The 17,819-nt window shown below is 44.4% G+C and overlaps 1 protein-coding gene across 1 annotated transcript in view; it reads left to right on the top strand.

The window, feature by feature from the left end:
- The window catches only part of robo2 (roundabout, axon guidance receptor, homolog 2 (Drosophila)), a 141,166-nt gene that overhangs the window by 112,439 nt on the left and 10,908 nt on the right, over positions 1-17,819 (top strand). The window contains exons 16-23 of the mRNA XM_076100680.1: positions 2,812-2,936; positions 3,026-3,197; positions 4,185-4,373; positions 5,288-5,314; positions 8,118-8,160; positions 12,466-12,593; positions 13,529-13,801; positions 14,804-14,929. Of these exons, the coding sequence (XP_075956795.1) occupies positions 2,812-2,936; positions 3,026-3,197; positions 4,185-4,373; positions 5,288-5,314; positions 8,118-8,160; positions 12,466-12,593; positions 13,529-13,801; positions 14,804-14,929 (1,083 nt within the window). The remainder of the gene's footprint in view (positions 1-2,811; positions 2,937-3,025; positions 3,198-4,184; positions 4,374-5,287; positions 5,315-8,117; positions 8,161-12,465; positions 12,594-13,528; positions 13,802-14,803; positions 14,930-17,819) is intronic.

Genomic DNA, 17,819 nt, shown 5'->3' with positions numbered 1-17,819 from the left:
CGTAGGCTGCTTTCATGTTGGTTTTTGTCATAATATCACACACTGAGAGTCGAGGGTATATGTGCGAATGCATGTGTGCGTGCCTGCATGTTTGTGCCTGTCTGTCTGACCTTCCTGCTGTGCTTTTTTTTATGATTGGTGGTGTTAGTGCCAAACTTCTTTTAATCCATCACCCAGCAGCCACAGGCCTGAGCTGTGATTGGACGCAGCACACACTTCCTCCTGCGAAGATGATCTGTCGCCCAAAGCTTGATTCATACAGGCTCTGACAAGGCCACAGAGCAGTGTGGCACAATATCACACACAAACAAACACACACAAAGGTCTGTGTTTGAAAGAATTGACTATTTTGACCTATGCCTAAACAGAAATGCGTCCAAAAGTACTGCTTCAACTTTCGAGTCGAATAACTGAAATAAAATGTTGATGTGATCTGAAGGAAAGACACTCGGTACATGCGGTTACACTAGCACAAAGAGACAAATACAGACTCCGTATACTGGAGACAAAGCCCATCGTGCCACAGCATATTTAGGCCTGCATGTATGGGAGACAGTTCACATCCTGTCCGTGTGACAGGCCCATTTATTTTCCCTTTCTCAGAGGGACCATATCTCCTGTAGCCAGCCAGTGCACGCACTGCTGTAGTGGAACTGCCATCACATTACAGCTGTCCCCAACACTAACACACACATGCACAAAACACATACATGCCAGCACACCACCTCTCCCGACGGCCTCCGGAACCTGCTTGTCCCAGCTATTACCAATGTTGATAACGCTCCCCGCTTCTGCTCTATCTGCATCCCAGTCCCTCAGAGAGCTCGGCCGCTTTCTATTTCTGTTACAAGCCCGCTGCTCTGCCTGGTCATAGCTGATACGCCGTCAAACACACAGCTCTGGGCTCCTCAGAGACCCTGGGACTACTAAGAAGGGCCGCTAGATGGATAGAGAAGCTTTGATCAGAGGGTGATTAAAACCTAGGTTGACCATTAGCTAACACAATTAGAGAATCCCCTGAGCAAGTCCAGATGGATGCAGGGTTACGGAATGCTCAGCTCTCTGATGCTGTGTCCATCTTTGTAGTCTCCCTCCTCCTCTTTCACACATTATCTCACTCTCCATCTGGACAGTCATGCCATAGCCGATAAATTAACTCTAGTTGCCATCTGATTCCCACTGAATGATTGTCTAAGAAGTCACTAAGGATGCATATCTTTTATGCAAATGAATGCTTATTTAGGGGGGAAGGAAATCAGTAATGTTTGTGTAAATGTCCATTTGTAGTGGACAGATCTTCATCCATGTTGATGGATATCTCTGGGGAAGGGCCACAGGTCTCCTCACACCACCCACTGCCTAATATTAGCTAGATATGATGTGTTTGTTTTCCATCATCATGCAGCACGGCACCGTGTGTGCACGAGAGAGACGGGGGGGGTCACATTCCTGCCTGCAATACATCACTCCGCTAATGGCTCTATTAGGACAGCCTCCGGGGGCCTCTATTGAAAAATGTATATTGTTTAGCACAAATATGCACGATAATAAGCTGTTAAATCATTCATAGCATTAACTTTGAACGACATTGCCTCTGATTGCTGCCACGCACCAATCCAGCACTTTGTCACCTGGATGTAATGCAGCGTTGGAGAGCCCTAAGCGTGATGGTTGATCAGATGCTCCCTTGGTAGATTGCTTCTAATCGGGCCAAGGTGTTGGGTTCATCATTGGACCCATTCATCTTCCACCATGCCAGGGCCTTCTGGCTCTCTGGGGGCCGGTGTGGCCAATCGCACTGAGGGATGAGCACAGATTTACAGGGTGACACGTGCCATTTTGGATGGAGGCGAGGTGAGGGAGAGGCAGCCCAGGAGTAATTGACCTGTCAGTATTCTGCGGTGGTGCCGCTCTCCTGCCAGCCACTGCGGAAATGAGAAAACATTATTTTTAAAACGTTATTTCCAGTTGGGCCAACTGTTATTTATTTTTCCTCTGTTACCCCTTGTGGGGTCAGACAATTGTTGCCATAAGAATAACAAGAGAGTGAGGCTCAGGAAAGCTTGGACTTGTCTTGTTTCTATCCACTTTCTGGAGCCGATTCATTTAGATGTGCCTCGCTCTGAAGCTTCCCACTGATCCTCACCTACTGGCTTTAGTTTCATCTGGCTGATCGATGGAATCAGTCAATGTGTTTACTGAGACCTTGTTTCCTTCCCCTAAAATGTATTATATTTCCTTCTCGTTTGCGCTTCATCCTATAAGCTCGTTGACCCGCATGCCACCCTGGCTCGCTCGGTGCCGGAGTCTTAGCTTGACTGAGAGAGCACTTGCCTGACTGTGCCAGACTGTCATTCCACAAATCAATACGAGTATTGTCTGCGAAAATCCACCGGGCTGGAGCAGAGGATGGGATATTAAATCATAGTGAAACCCTAAAGAAAGACTACAGCCATGTCAGACCTGCCGTGGTCTTCATGTAAATCCCCCTCTAATGAGACATCTTGACAGCCTTCAGCCACCTGTGCCATCCCCGAAGAATAACATTCCTCGGAAAAGTATGTGTGTGTGTGTGTGTGTGTGTGTGTGTGTGTGTGTGTGTGTGTGTGTGGTTTTGTGTGTGTGTGTGTGTGTGTGTGTGTGTGTGCACTTGTGCCTACATATTTATGAGCTCCTGTTCAAACACATGCAGATGTACAACACTGCTGTGCATCCCAGTATTCTGGTTTCTAAGGGACTACATACTCTTCTGCTGAGCTGCAGAATAGTGCATTTGATTGTTAATTGGTTATTTTGTGCCTCCTCTTTCAGCTCCCAGTGCCCCTCCTCAGCAGGTAACAGTCCTGACTGTGGGAAACCAGAACAGCACTTCCATTAGCATCTCCTGGGATCCCCCTGCACCAGACCACCAGAACGGCATCATCCAAGAATACAAGGTTTGTCTCAGCGAGTCAACGTGGATTTGCATTGAACTTATCGAAAGCCAAATGGAATCAAGTGCCACTCTTATTTTTTCCCCTTTTAGATCTGGTGTCTAGGGAATGAGACACGTTTCCATGTGAATAAGACAGTGGATGCAGCCATACGCTCAGTGGTGGTGGGCGGGCTGCAGGTGGGAGTGGTGTACCGGGTGGAGGTGGCTGCCAGCACAAGTGCAGGGGTTGGAGTCAAGAGTGAACCTCAGTCCATTATCATCGGTAAGGTGGATTGACAAAAAGCGTTCACAACATCAAATTTAAGTTTTTCCCTATTCAACATCAGTGTTCACAAAGAAGATTGTATTTCTGTACAAATAGTGTGAATGTTTATGTTAAATACGAGGAACGCCCAAATGGATAATATTGTTAAAATACTACCGGTTTTATATGTGACCTGACCACGAATGATTTATGTGGAGCTGAGGCAGATTGTGCCTGATTTGACCCATAACTGATGGCTTGGCCTGTAGCATGTTCTTATTTCCCCAGTGTCACTCACATAATCCATCTCCGAGAGCAGAGCCCCAAGCTTGCAGATATAATATCTTGTGTGTTTGTGTGTCTGCGGATGGGTGTGTGCTGTCTTGCGGTTACACAGTAATATAAAAGATGAAGAGCATGTGTGCAGCTTTACATGAGTGCGTATTTGTTCCTGTCAATGTGTGGAAACATTTGTTTGTGCTCTGAGTCTCTTACCATGCTCGAAGAAATAGTGGCATGCACTCTCGTCAGGGTGAGCTGCGATTGAAGATCAATACAGACCAGGATCCTCTCCTCTCATTTCACATGGTGTGTTTTACCGGCAAAGGAGTGAATTAGGGGCCGAGCTTAGCAAACAACCTGGTCACCTGGGGGTTTGCTATAAGCTTTTAGGCTTTGTCTTTTTCAGTCTTTACATTAAATTTCACTGCACATCCTTTATATCCGTGTCCTGCTCCCTTGGTCATATCTCTGCGGAAATTCATCAAACCTACTTCCTTTGAGCCAGCCCTAACCCTGTCTTGATGTATCTGTAGATGTCATATCTGCTCAGTAAAAAAAGTGAACATTTTCAAGCACGCCAGTATAACAGGGGAGGTCGGGTTATTTTGGACTCACCTTGCAGCCGCAAAACCATGCACAACAGCTTTGTTATTTCCTGTTTCTCTCCAGTAGCTACCCACCCAGCATCACACTAATGTTGCCTGTTTATCCCCGTGACCTCAGGTAAGGAATTCCGGGACGTGATTATACATGGAAACCGGAACAACAGCATCACAGAGCAGATCACTGATGTGGTGAAACAGCCTGCCTTTATCGCCGGTATTGGAGGGGCCTGCTGGGTCATCCTCATGGGCTTCAGCATCTGGCTGTACTGGCGGAGAAAGAAGAGAAAGGGCCTGAGCAACTACGCAGGTTAGACTGATCATAGTCTCATGGTCACCTATGCACATTTACACTGACATTCTGCTCTTGTGCCTTAGCAAACAATGTAGAGTTCATCTGCTTCTCTGTCAAAGCGAGAATATTTCATATGCTACCATCTTTCAGTCTTAATCAGTACAGTTTTGATTAAAACATTGTAGAAGTTGCTAGCAATGAGGTTGACATTGCTAGGGTGTTAAAGCTCAAGAGGGAGACAGATGTCAGCGTGAATCATTTCCAGAGGGCTACAGTTTTGACAAATCCACCCACGGTGTTGGTTAATAGCCCAGGGTGGTGGAGCTGAGTGGGCAGACTGGACTGTCCGCTGGTCACTGAAGTTGGAGTTCGTCCAGCTCTCCTCCCACACACTGACCCCTACATCTTCCCGAGTGACCCCCAGTCAATACTAGCAACCGCCAAGTCCACTGCCAAGGGTACAATATTTAATTAGAGAGCAGAAAATGGTAATGAACTGACACATTAGTGTTGCAGTCAGTGCAACACTATATTCAAACATTAGTTATTGTCTTATTAACAAGCAGAAATTCAAAAGAAACAAATATTCAAAAGATTTTTTTTTATAATTTACAGCAAGTCTAAAAGAATAAGTACGTTGGCAGCTACTACACGCTGGTCTGGTTAATTTGCTCTTCATTTTTGTTTTGTTTCATTTACGTGTTTGTTTGTTCTCTTTGGTTTGTGCCACCAACCCTACACCTCTGTGGCTTGTGAGCTGGCTGCTTTCCTGGCTGTCGCTCTGCACGCTGGGCGGCGATGCGGTCTTACATTCTCTGACCCTCAGCACCTGCTGGCCTGACCCTGTCCTCGGTGTACAGATACCCCTAAAGCACCGCTTATCTCTGCAGGCTATTAACACACGACTTCTCTGTCTTCTTCTTTTACAGTTCAGTCCTTCACCTTCACCCCTGCAGGTACTGTTCATTTGTCCCGTCTCCTCACCCCACCTTAACGCAGATTCATCTCCTGCCCGCTTATCGTATTTGTGCTTGGATCGTCATGGCCTGAGCAAATCCAAACTTCCAAACCAAACAGAGAAGCAAATTTGCTAGTCAAAGAAATCTGGATTTGCTATAGGCCATGATCCCAGCCCTGCAAACTTGAGCCGTTGTTCCTGCCAAACCTACAGCCTTATTTACCTATTGTGCTGTAATTGTGTGTACGTCTGTTGCTGTTTTTGAATGACATTTCATCCTGTCTTGTGTATCTTTTTTTTTCGTGTGGTGCAGGGTGCGACTGCCCATTTCCCTCCTCCTCTAATGATCTTATTCATCTTTGTTTTCTTTTTAAGACTCGGATCGTGTTGTAATTTATACATCTGTTCTCCATAGGTGTCATTTAGGAAGCTGGCTGGTGTATTTGATTGTTTTCCCCTTTTCCCTCTGTATAGTTTTTGTGTTCTTTACTTGTAATGATTTCCCCCCTCTACCGTGGCTACACATATTTGGCTGCCTTGGCTACATTTTGTTTATTGCTAAAATATTGCCATTTTGATGGCAACATATTGTCACTGTCTGTCTTCTGCTGAATTAAGCCTGAGTGGCACCGCAGTCATGCATCTGACTGTCTGTCTGTGGCCTGTGGCCTATCAGAGACACTGAGCAGATGAAAATGATCTATTTTGTAAAGTAAATCTGTAGCTATGCACTCCATGTGGAGCCTACAGCTGAAAACCCATTTTACTGTGGTCTTTCCACAGCAGCCGTAAAAACAGATTATGGAACACATTAACATGTTAGTGAAAGTTGTCTTTTTGAAATTGGAGGCACACCTCAGAAAAGCCACAGTGGAAGCAGGTTATTTCGCTAAAAGAGTTCAGAGTGGCGAGCACAAAACAAGGTCAAATATTGCAAAGATTGTGGAGTTAGATTGAGGTGATATTTAGAACACGAGCCAAAGTGCCGCTGAAGAGCCTTACAGTGCTGCGCTTCTCTGTATTGACAATTAGTTGCTGTATCGAGAGTGTCCTGTCTCAGCCTCCTAAAGCTGTCAGAACATGAGGTAAATCACTACACTGTTGAGGCACACGTCCAACAGGAAAGAGATTTGATGGAATTTTTATACACTGATTATGTCCACCCCCCCCCCCCCCCCCCCTTAATGCTTATTAAAGGGGATTAATCTGTATTCATATTGGAGAAAGTGCTTATCTGGAAGACGGAAGCGAGGAGCACAGCTATGCCACCGTGTCACTCTGGCTAACATAAAAGTCTTCCACAGCAGCCCAGAAATGTGCCTGAGCACAGATAGGGACTTCAGAGGCCTTCCCGCTGCACAGCCTCCCCTCGCCTCCCCCCTCCTTCTCCTGTCAGTCCTCTCTCAAACGACAGAGAAATGCTCTTCTGCAAGTTTGTCGGTGGTGGAACAAAGAGAAATGGCTATATGACGGAATAAGGGACTCTGTCTCGAGCTGTCAAAGCTACATTTTATTCAGGCAGACCTGCAATGTTGGTTTTATCTGGTAAAACCTTTATTAGCAGGAAGTATTTTAATCCCACTTGCCGCTGTTCATTTGCTTGAACCTAAATGCAATAAATAAACTTGTGTCAACTGTGCCGACATTCATACTAGACAAGTTTTAAATTGTGTTTCTCTTCCCAAAAATCCTAAAATTCTGTTCATGTCAGAGGAAATTGGATTAAGTAAACTCGGGTTGTGTTGATGTTACATAAAAATGTCATGTTAGCAGCCACTGTAATCTATCATGGTAGTTTCCTCTACCCTGTCATCTGTGTTACTACGTCACCCGCAGAAAAGCCCCCTCTCTCGCCCATGCCGGGGCTTGTTGTGGAATCAACCTGAATGAAACAGAGGAGGAATGTTCAGCCTCCTCTCTTTAATCTCCATCTGTGGAACAAATGAGCTAAATTACTAACAGCTCTCCTTCCCTCTGTTGAGTAAACCAGCTCTCTTTTTTTCCATCCTCTCTCCCCCACATCGGGATGAGGTGTTTTCCAAAAACTCGTGCTGCTTTTCTGTGCTTCCTGTGATCCCTTGAAGTTCTGACATGCTTAGAACTCTCGATGCTGCTTTGTCATCATGGTCGTTGAACAGAGATGAAATGGATCCTTCACAGCCGTCTCTCACTTTGAGCCATGGAGTTTTACTAGCCGTTGACAAAGCACGGCCCTTGTTATCTATAGATCACAGTAATGGAACAGGCCACATGCGTGGCTTCTGGGGAGCCCTGGCAGCGGAAGGATCAGTAACTCAGTCTCCACGCCCGTAGATAGAAAACTCAACGTGATTAATGAGCCCTCTGCCTTTTCTAATCATTTTTTGGCTGAGATTTAATCACAAATCTGATAATAACTCAGCAGCAAAATAAGAAAGATGAAATGAGTTTTGCCTCTCATCAGGCATCTTGTCCTTGAGGAGCACATGACGTCTCCACTTATGCAAAGCAAAGCAAAGCAATATGCAATTCCCATCATCGCACTTTTTTTTATTTTCATGAAAGGCATTGGACGCAGAGGGATCTCTTAGGGAATTCATCAACTATCTAGCTGTGTTAAAAAAAAAAAAAAAGAGCAGATGAATACATTGCTGTTAAAGCACAAGGGCAAACTGGACAACACTGAAACGACAATGTATCTTATCTTGATTGTGGAAAAGGATCCTGGTTGATTGCTATGTATTATACCAGAAACACTTCATACTTGGCTTTGTCTTTTTTTTCCTCCATCTTCTTCCTCTTTCTTTCTCCTCGGATTTTAGTGACATTCCAGAGAGTGGATGGTGGTCTGATGAGCAATGGAAGGTGAGTGTTCCACCAGAAACCAAACAACGGCAATCAGTATTCATGTGCAATATCACAAGCTAATAAAACATCAATCTTCCCATCATTGTCATTTTATTCGATCCATCCTAAGCTTTACATGTCTTAACACAAACTCTCCTCCACGGTCATGCATTGAGTCTACAGCGAGCTGCTTTTGATTTTAACACTGATAAATGACTGATAGATTGATAGGTAACCAATACCTGTTTGTGTGCCTGCCATGCAAACCGGCACGCAAATATACATTTCTAGCACATCTCTGTTCATGCATCGATAGATGAACTCATAAATCTCCTCAACAGAATTAACAGAAACAATTTAAGCAGAGAGTGCTTTTATTTTGTCATTTATCTTCCGCTGCTGGGCTACTGGCAACCCAGAAGCCCTCTGGAGTGATAAATTTGCCTGTCACCTTGCGTGGGCGGCTGGGATCTGAGCACATGTAATAATGTAAAAATAATTACCCAGGGGAGAGGTGTGCGGAGGTACCCTGCTTGCACCCCCATACAGCCTGCTCCATTTCAGTGTGCGTTAGTGAAAGAGAGAAGGGCTACAGAGAATAGGGCACATCTCAATGACACCGGTTACTGAGCCTTTGTGGGTATTCAAGTGACTCCCTTGAGAATCCCAGGCTTCTGTCTCTCTACTGCTTATCACACCTGACTAGGTAAAGCCTCCAGATCTCAAACACTCACGGAGAGATTGCCAACTAAATCTGACCCTGTGTGTCTCTGGGCTTTTGGGAAAGTGTCTGCTCTGCAGTCTGGTAGTAGATTTTTTACATTTATGCTTTTCCTTTTTCCGTTACTGTGTGCGTATGACTCGGGGCCACAATGGACAATTTTGCCGATATTGTTCTGTGAGCTGCCAGCATGCTCTCAATGAATTAGCCACGCCACTTGCCGTGCTTTTTCTCATCTACTTTCTGCTGAAGTGATTTTCCTTCAATTTTCCACATAAGTGGTTCTGATTCTCAATCCAGCGAATGGGATTTGAAATGTCTGTATTTGTGGGGCTCCATATTTGTCATATCTTTAGTCAGAAGCGACTGCCGCAGTTTGCACTAGGCTGGAATAGGATGCAGTCTGGAGCTCTAACACAAGCCCCTGATCCGTTACTCACTCTAGTGCCATCAAATTCCAGATGTTGCAACTTGCCCATCTGTCCTGAGAGTGAGAATGTGAAGCAGAGTATCAGAGGAGAATGTGTTAATTTGTTACATGAGATGTTTATTGCATTAATTAGACAATAGCAAATGAAGCCGCGTCTGTTTCCAGTTTCTCATTGGCTCCTGCCAAATTGCCCTGACTGAACAATTACGCTTAATCGATCACAAAATAAATAATTCATGGAAGATGAATAGGCTGCAGATTGGTAGACCTGGACGATTTGACTTTGGCTGCTCAATTGAAATTGATAAAAGCCGATAAGGGCCCATTTCTTATCCCCCTGCCAATAGGGAGATGTTAATTAGAAGGTAGTAATAACTTCCTATCCCGGCACTGATCAATATTTTAGCAAAGCAGATTCACTCCTTTAGGCAGGGAGAATGGGCTGAGCTGTGCAGTGAACAGGTTTCACTAACACTGTTGCTATGGAGATTCCTTTACATCCCAGGATCTGAATGCTTAATGACACCATGTTCCCTGAGAGTCAATCTAGAAAAGTAATCTGTGTTTCCCATTGCTTTAAGTGTTAGCTAATGTCTAGACTTTTAATCCAAATTCCATTCACTAGTCAGTGGGACCATAAACACCTGATTTATGAAGTTGCTTTGGAATTAATATCTCTCACTCGGCTTATTTATGGGAAGCTCAGTGTCGGGCATCTAAGGCAGTATTTATGGTTCCCTAGCCATCGCAAGTAACCGTAATATCTAACAGGAAGAGGAATCGCTCCAAATCAAATTTTATCTGCCAAGGTCGCCATCCATCCTGGGTTGGGCAGGGATTAAAAGTTAAATGTTGACTTTTTATTAGATGTATGTGCCGGTGTCCACCCTCTCACACACACACACACACACACACCAATATGTGTGTGTGTGTGTGTGTATATATATATATATACCGTATTTTCCGCACTATAAGGCGCACTTAAAAGCCTTTAATTTTCTCAAAAAACGACAGTGCGCCTTGTAATCCGGAGCGCCTTATATATGGATCAATTGGTTAATTGGTTGATCCATACTGGTTGTACACGGCGCTCTGTCAAAATGTTTCAGTACGACTGGTAAACTACAAAGCCGCACCGCGGTAAACACCGGTACTGTGCTTACTCCTAGTCCAACACCACTTGTGTGTATAAAGACCCCAAAATGGCACCTTTCAAGAGACACGCTTACGACGCTATTCTATGCGCCTTATAATCCGGTGCGCCCTATATATAAAAACAGTTCTAAAATAGGCCATTCATTGAAGGTGCGCCTTATAATCCGGTGCGCTTTATAGTGCGGAAAATACGGTATATATATATATATATATATTTCCAGAAGAAATCAGTCTTATTATAATTATCCTTAGCAGGAATACTGCTGTGTGATAAATACAAGGACGATGCAGCCATTTCCACTGTCAGCTCCAAATGGTCTTTCTCTAGTAAGCTGGGGAAGTGTTCGCTGTAGCACACAGGGCAAGTGAGACAAGTAACAAGACAAAGGCATGGTCTTTTACTTTTGACGGTGTGCATTTGTGGTGTATATGGGGGAAATCAATGTAAGTAGGGTTAGGGAAAGGCGGTATGGTGAGAGAGAATGATTGCAGAGAACATGGCGGCCAGAAACAGAGGTAGAAGGACAGGGAGAGATGTATTACCCTATAAAAGTGCATGTGTCTGATGCACAGCCATCAATTTGAATGACTTGTCTCCCCCGAGGGCCTGTTTTGGCATTCAGGAACCACAGCGAGGGCTCTTAGCTTGCCAGGGCTGCAGTTCATTTGGACTCCCCCTCTGAGGAACAGCTCCTCTCATTAGAACTTGTGTCTGAGGGAGAGACTGACTGCCGCACGCCCATTACCTGCCCCTGTCCTCAGGGCTTGACTCGCTCTCAGTCCCTCAGAGCCAACACGTCATCCCGCTGAAGCTGAGACAAAAAGCCCCACCAGACAGCCAGGCTGCTAACTGCTGTGCTCCGCAGCTTCTCAGAGCGCACTTGTGCATCTGTAGTCTGCTACATACAGACAGCGGGGTGTGCTGTGTTTCTGAGAAGGCAGTGGCATCCACTTCATCACGTGTGGTGCTTGTCTGACCATTGCTAGGTGTGAATTCTTAGGGTAAAATAAAAAAAAGAGACAGTAAAATACTTCTATTTTTGTTTAGGGTCTTTTGTCTGCTTAACATGTGTTGACACTAGAAGTTATACCTTCTTTTTTTTGTTACGTTTGAATTTAGTGCAATACAATTTCAATGGAAATAAGCAGGTAATGATATATCAATGAAGTAATACATAGACAAAGGCATTTGACTCCATCTGTGTTATCCATGGTAACGAGCCTCGGACGTGATTGTACAGTAAAGTGATCCTAATGGCCTCCCAGCAGTCAGCCATGACAGGTTAAAGGCTTAATGGCTGCCTTTTATGGTTCTCACCCCCTCAGGAGGGACACAACACCTGTTAAATGGAGCTGGCCTCTCCCAGAGGCAGGCATCCCACAAGTGGGTTCGGGGGCATCATGGTGGGGCTAGGGCCGAGGTTTGACGTCTCATCAAATACGATTTAGACTGTCTGGACTTCACCACAAGGGGTTGATGGGAAAACACAGCAGAATGTGCAAGATATTAATGAATAAGGAAATGCATACATGTGGGTGCACTGCTGCACATGTGTGCAAAGAGCAAATGCATGCATTAGTGTCTCCACAGTGTGCTTTTGCATGAATAACTCAGGGAATGTGACAAAGACACAGCAGGAGAAACAGAGAGATAAAGGGCTGTGTTTGCCTGAAGGAATTCTAACTTTGTGAGAGACGAAATGTATCCGTACAGTATTTCCCCCTATCTCAGTGTTTCATTAGCTTCAGTGGCTTATGGCAAGCTTATCTCACACAAACACACATTATTGTGCAGAGTCTAACATTTAAACATATGTTTGATTATTTTTGTCTTCACATTGACTCGCTGCTGATTGCTGTCACGTTTTTTTATTGTTTATTTCAGAACCCATTTACATAATGCAGAAATAAACCATGCCTAATAAGTAATTGGTGATGTGTGTACAAAAAGCTCTGTTATTAATGCAGTTTCACAGCCTATGTGTAATCTAGTGTTTCATCCTGTGTTTCCATGTAGCCGGCCAGGCCTGCTGAATGCCAGTGACCCAGGTTACCCCTGGTTAGCGGACTCTTGGCCAGCCACCAGCCTGCCTGTTAACAGCAGCTCTGGGGGACCCAATGACATGAGTAACTTTGGTCGAGGAGGTGAGTGCCTTTGTGGTGTCCCAGATGTTGTGAGAAAGAGGCCGTGAGAGGTGAAAGATGATGGCCTCCCCCTGTTGTTCATCATGTACATACATGCATTCAAGATATACATATATGCATATTGCATGTGCGTTTGCGTATATATTTATACATCACATCAGAGGACAGCTAGAGCATTAACAGTGGGGCCTCCGCTGTCACCAGGTTGAGTAATGGCAAATAGTCCAGCCTGGTGTCATAGCCCATATCTTAGAGCGAGAGAATGTGAGGGGAGAGATGGGCAGAGGAGCAGGGGGGGGGGGGGGGGGGGGGGTGTTTGAAAGGATGGTCTTGAGCAGCCAGTCGTGAAGGACATGCGCAGCTTGACTGGCGCAGATGCGGACACTTCCGCCATGGCTCTACATCATCTCCCCTTCACTGGGCATGCAAACCATGCGCCATGGAGAGAGTCTGCTAGCTCTTCCCCTAGCTCTCTCTCTCTCTCTCTCTCTCTCCCTCCCTTCCTCAGTCATCACACATACACACACATGCTGAGCAGCAGCATTATCCTTCATGTATATGAACAGAGAAGCGAGGGGAGGGGAGTGAGATATCCACACATGTGGAGGGGGAAATGGGACACCAGACTGGGATGAGTTTTTTTTGTTCTTGTTTTTTTATGAGAAAAACCTGTGCTGTTTATTAAGATGTAAGCTGACCTGAAAGCACATAGACCCAGACTGCATTCCCAACACACTCCAAGACCACATGCACTTTAATCCCAGGTCACTCAAGGCCTGATGCACAGGGATAGTCCTTTTCTCTTTAAAAGCCACAAAAACAAACAGAAAAGTGTTTATTTAAATACCCTAGAGTTCCAGCTGAGCTTAACATTTGTTTTAGAGGACAGCTATACTGTAACTATACTGTAAACTCCATCCCTTCTTCTTTTCCAGATCTCCCCAATGGGCAAGGGGATAAAACTGGCACCATGCTCTCAGATGGAGCCATCTACAGCAGTATCGACTTCACCACCAAAGCCAACTACAACAGCCCTGGCCAAACATCCCAGGCCACTCCCTATGCCACCACCCAGATTCTCCACTCCAGCAGCATCCACGAGCTGGCTGTGGACTTGCCGGAGGCTCAGTGGAAGGCCTCACTCCAGGCCAAGCAGGAGATGGCAAATCTGGGGTACGCCTTGCCTGACAAGAACTCCTGCAACAACAGTAAGCTTCTCCAAGAGATAGTTTGCTAATAGAGATTCGTGGGGATGCTGTTACCCTCGTGTGTGAGGTTCAGCAAGTGTAAATAGAATGTGTACGATAGCGTTCCCTAGAGATTATTCTTATCCAGCGACAGTGAATTTAGCCAGATCACAAGCCACACAATTACAGTTGGAACAAGACGGCCATTTGGAGTTTAGACTTTTCCACCAAAAGTCTCTGAAGACTCCCAAAAGCCACTGTGGCTTGAGGGAGGTTGTCTTGAGAAGAGTAATTTTCCCCCAGCAGACATCCTCTTGGTCACTCTCCAAGGTTGAATAAACATCTCATGAAGGAGTAGTGTAGTTAAGTCATCCATCCATTTTCTCGCTGGGTTTTCATGATAGTACCACTCCTCCTTCAGTTTCAGAGTAATTGCCAATCCATTTTAGCTTGACTAATGTTTAAGAAAATAATCCAAATTAATTACCGTGGATTTGATGCAGGATTTTTTGAAGCCAAGTGGAGTTTCACGCTATAGGTGTAATGAGCATTCCTCTGCTGTATTCGAATGCATATTTATGATCTCTTTCTCCAACAGTCTAAAACAGATTCATTGTAGTTTTTGCATAGTCCTTTAAATGCAATGAATCCTTAAAAACTACATTTGTAATTTGTCATTATTTTAAGAAGTATGATCACATATGATTATGTATGATTTCTCTCTGAAGGGCTGCAAATATTTAATTAAAATCTTCACTCGTCACTCGTTAATCTAATTGAAAATTGATTTCAAGATTGGCGTTATGTTTTTCAAATCAACAACAAATAAATTGTGTCCGACAAATATCTGATGCATACAAATCAGAAGGTGAATGAAAGGTTGAATATGTGCACCTTGTTGAATGTATGACTCCCGAATATGTCCTGCTTGCTTAATGCTCTAACTGCATGCATGCATGTGCTTGTGCTAACTGCCAATCACCTGATGCCACTGTGATTTTTGCCCTTTAACCCCCACTGTAGCCCTCCTTTTCATTCCTGACTACCGATTGGCCGAAGGATTGTCTAATAGAATACCACACAACCAATCACAAGATTTCAGCACCACCAGCTCTCACAACAGCTCAGAGCGAAGCGGCAGTCTCTCAGGTTGGTTTACGCAGCAGAGAATTTCGTAAAGCAGACTGGGACGCTCTCTGGGGCTCTGCCGCTTGACTTAATGATTGACTGATGCCTTAATCGCTTTATTGATCTGTTATTTGCATGTACTAACCTGACATCCAAGAAGAAAAATGTACACAGTCCCTCTTCATCACCAGAGATGCTTTGCGCACTTAGCTCCCACTGCTTACAGTTCATTACATTCAAATTATTAATGCTGGATGGATACATTCTTTTAAAGTGTTTTTTTCTAGTTATATGGGGTTCTGAATACGATAGCTTCAACGGTTTGTAACCACGTTGTGCTATTGAATAGGAGTCAACAGCTTATTGAAGCAGAAAGGAACTATCTATGTCGGTGCAAGTGCTAATGCTGGGTTTTTGTCATCAGTGCCGGTCCTTGTAAAGGCTTTGTCTCTCACTGTGTGAGTGAGCAGACGGGAGTAGGGGCAGAGGGAGTCTTTCAGACAGAGTGGACTATGTACACACACACACACACACCATTAGAGATGCTTGGCTGGTTAAAGTGGCAAAAATACCTCCCTTTTTCCCTCTTCCCCTAATGGCGGCTGACTACACTAAAACCCATGTTCAGAGAATTACAATGTCATTTATAGGACACCAAGGCAGCCCTCTGCCTGCCTCCCCTACACTCTCCTCCTTTATCTAGTTACAAGCCACTGCCTTAACTGGTCTGAAATTCAATGCTCGAGCACACAGTGGGCTGGAGAGAGGGATGTGAAGTGGCCATGCCTTACAGGCAGATTCTTTTGCCACAGACACGCAGGTCACTGAGGGCTTTGACTGGGCTTGGCACATGTTCGAGTATAATTTCATGAGATGAAGAGAAACATAATCAACAAGAAAGATCCCTGCAATGTATAATATGTCAGACAAATTATACTTAGAAAGAATGGCACGACATTGTGGGAAATACACTTATTCACTTTCTTGCTGAGAATTAGAGAAGGAGATTGATTCCGCTCTAGCCTCTGTACGCTAGTCCGTAACCTCTTAGCTTAGCTTAGCAACAGCTAGCCCGGCTCTGTCCGTCGGTATCAATCGTCTCATCTAAATCTGGGCAAGAAAGTGAGTAAGCATATTCCCCTAAATGTTGGAACTATTTCTTTAATTAGTTTATGAGTTAAGTGAATGGAAAGAACATAAGTGCGTACAGTGTGGGGATATCGTGAGGGAGACGGATGGATGTCATTTGATGTATAGGAACAAATGTATTGTTATAAGACTTCACCTGGGTCAATCCCTTCCACCTATAGACCCTAGTCCATATCAAAATCTACAATAAGAGGAATGTTTCCGGTATAACCTTTTGTTAGCTAGTATCTATTTCAGGGAGTTTGGTGAACAGCTTTGCACATTTAATTGAAAAATGGATATATATATAAGACTGAAGAGATAATAAGTGGGCATCTGTATTAATGATGCTTTAAAATCAAATTAATTAACATAAGATGTGATATTCATTCGACCCGTTGCTATATTGGACATTAGATAAGCACTAAAATTTGAAAGGGGAGAAAAGTTGGAAGTTACAGTGCCTTGCTCTCCCTCTGAGGAGATGGAAGGAATAATGAATGTCAGGTCTGAAGGAGGAGAGCAGGATGAAAAGGAACAGAAATAGAGCAGCTTTCATGGCAGCATGGATCTCCACTGGGGACATGAAGCTGCTCATTAAAACCCCTCTTAGTGGAGGGGAAAGGGGTAGCTGGTGTTTTCTGTGTTTTCTGTAGCAGTTTGAGACCCTGAAGACTCCACACTTCCCTCACACTCCGACTGTCTATGAAGCCACAACGTCCCTGATTATGTGAAGTCCATTGTTGTGTGTGTGTGCGTCCTGTTGTGCTCCCGCACGCTCCATATACGTTGCATCTCACCTCATTGTGTAATATGTCGCTATTTCTATATTTCTTTTTAAATGTGATGATACATGACTTTTTGTTATTTTTGATGTCCTTCTTTAAATTATTCTCCCACTCATAAGTTATATCTGGCTGCATAGTCTTTCTCGCGTCTTTGCTCTGTGGCTTTCCCCCTTAGCTCTGGCGCACCCAATGAAAACAGAGCAAGCTCAAGGCTATGCAGCCCTACAGTTATAGGCTGGGAGTGCCCAAACCGTGGGTATAAATACCCAACGCTGAATCTATATTTAGTATGAGTTCCCCTTTGAAGACAGGCCCAGTTTTGCCAGCGGAGATGGGTTCACTGTATAATTCCTGTATAGCTCCTAGCCACAGCCTCTCTCTCTGTATTTTTCATATTTGGGGTGAGCTGTTGTAGTGCCAGTGCCAGACCATATTCCCCTGGAAGAGGCTCATTTACAATATTGATGGCTGGTCTTGTATGGAGAGACTTAGGATGATAGAACAATCATGTCAGCTCACCATTTATTGGTAAAAGTCAAGCGTCGCCCAGAGGTACGATTAGGAAATGCAATTACTTTCAGACTATACTTACACTGTGGTGCTGCGTGCCTTGGGCTTACAGTTGTTTCTTTTTTTATTACTTCTATTCTTTATTAATCTTATTCTGACACCCCTGCCATTTCTTCATGCCTTAGCATTGTTACCATGCTCATCTTTGAAGTGCTTTTGTTCTTCTTCCTGCTTAGAGACTCTGATAATAGTATCATAATCAGACTTTTCTCGACTCATATTGTGCAGAGTTTCTTATATCTCTGCCATCCGGCTTCCATGAAAATCAATAGAAATGTACATTCGATTATTATTAGATTACATTAGAGTGCATGAAGTTACACTGCACAAGTTGCAGTATTGGTATTTTTTTGTGCCAGTGGGAGAAAGTGATTACAGGCCTTTAGCAGCAGGCTAATCGACAGTTGTCAGATACAAACGTGTTC

Source organism: Anarhichas minor, unplaced genomic scaffold (assembly GCF_050575085.1).
Source record: "Anarhichas minor isolate MPS153535 unplaced genomic scaffold, ASM5057508v1 ptg000026l, whole genome shotgun sequence".
Classification (NCBI taxonomy): domain Eukaryota; kingdom Metazoa; phylum Chordata; class Actinopteri; order Perciformes; family Anarhichadidae; genus Anarhichas; species Anarhichas minor.
The sequence above is the reverse complement of the archived record's forward strand: the minus strand, read 5'-3'. Positions and strand labels throughout refer to the sequence as shown.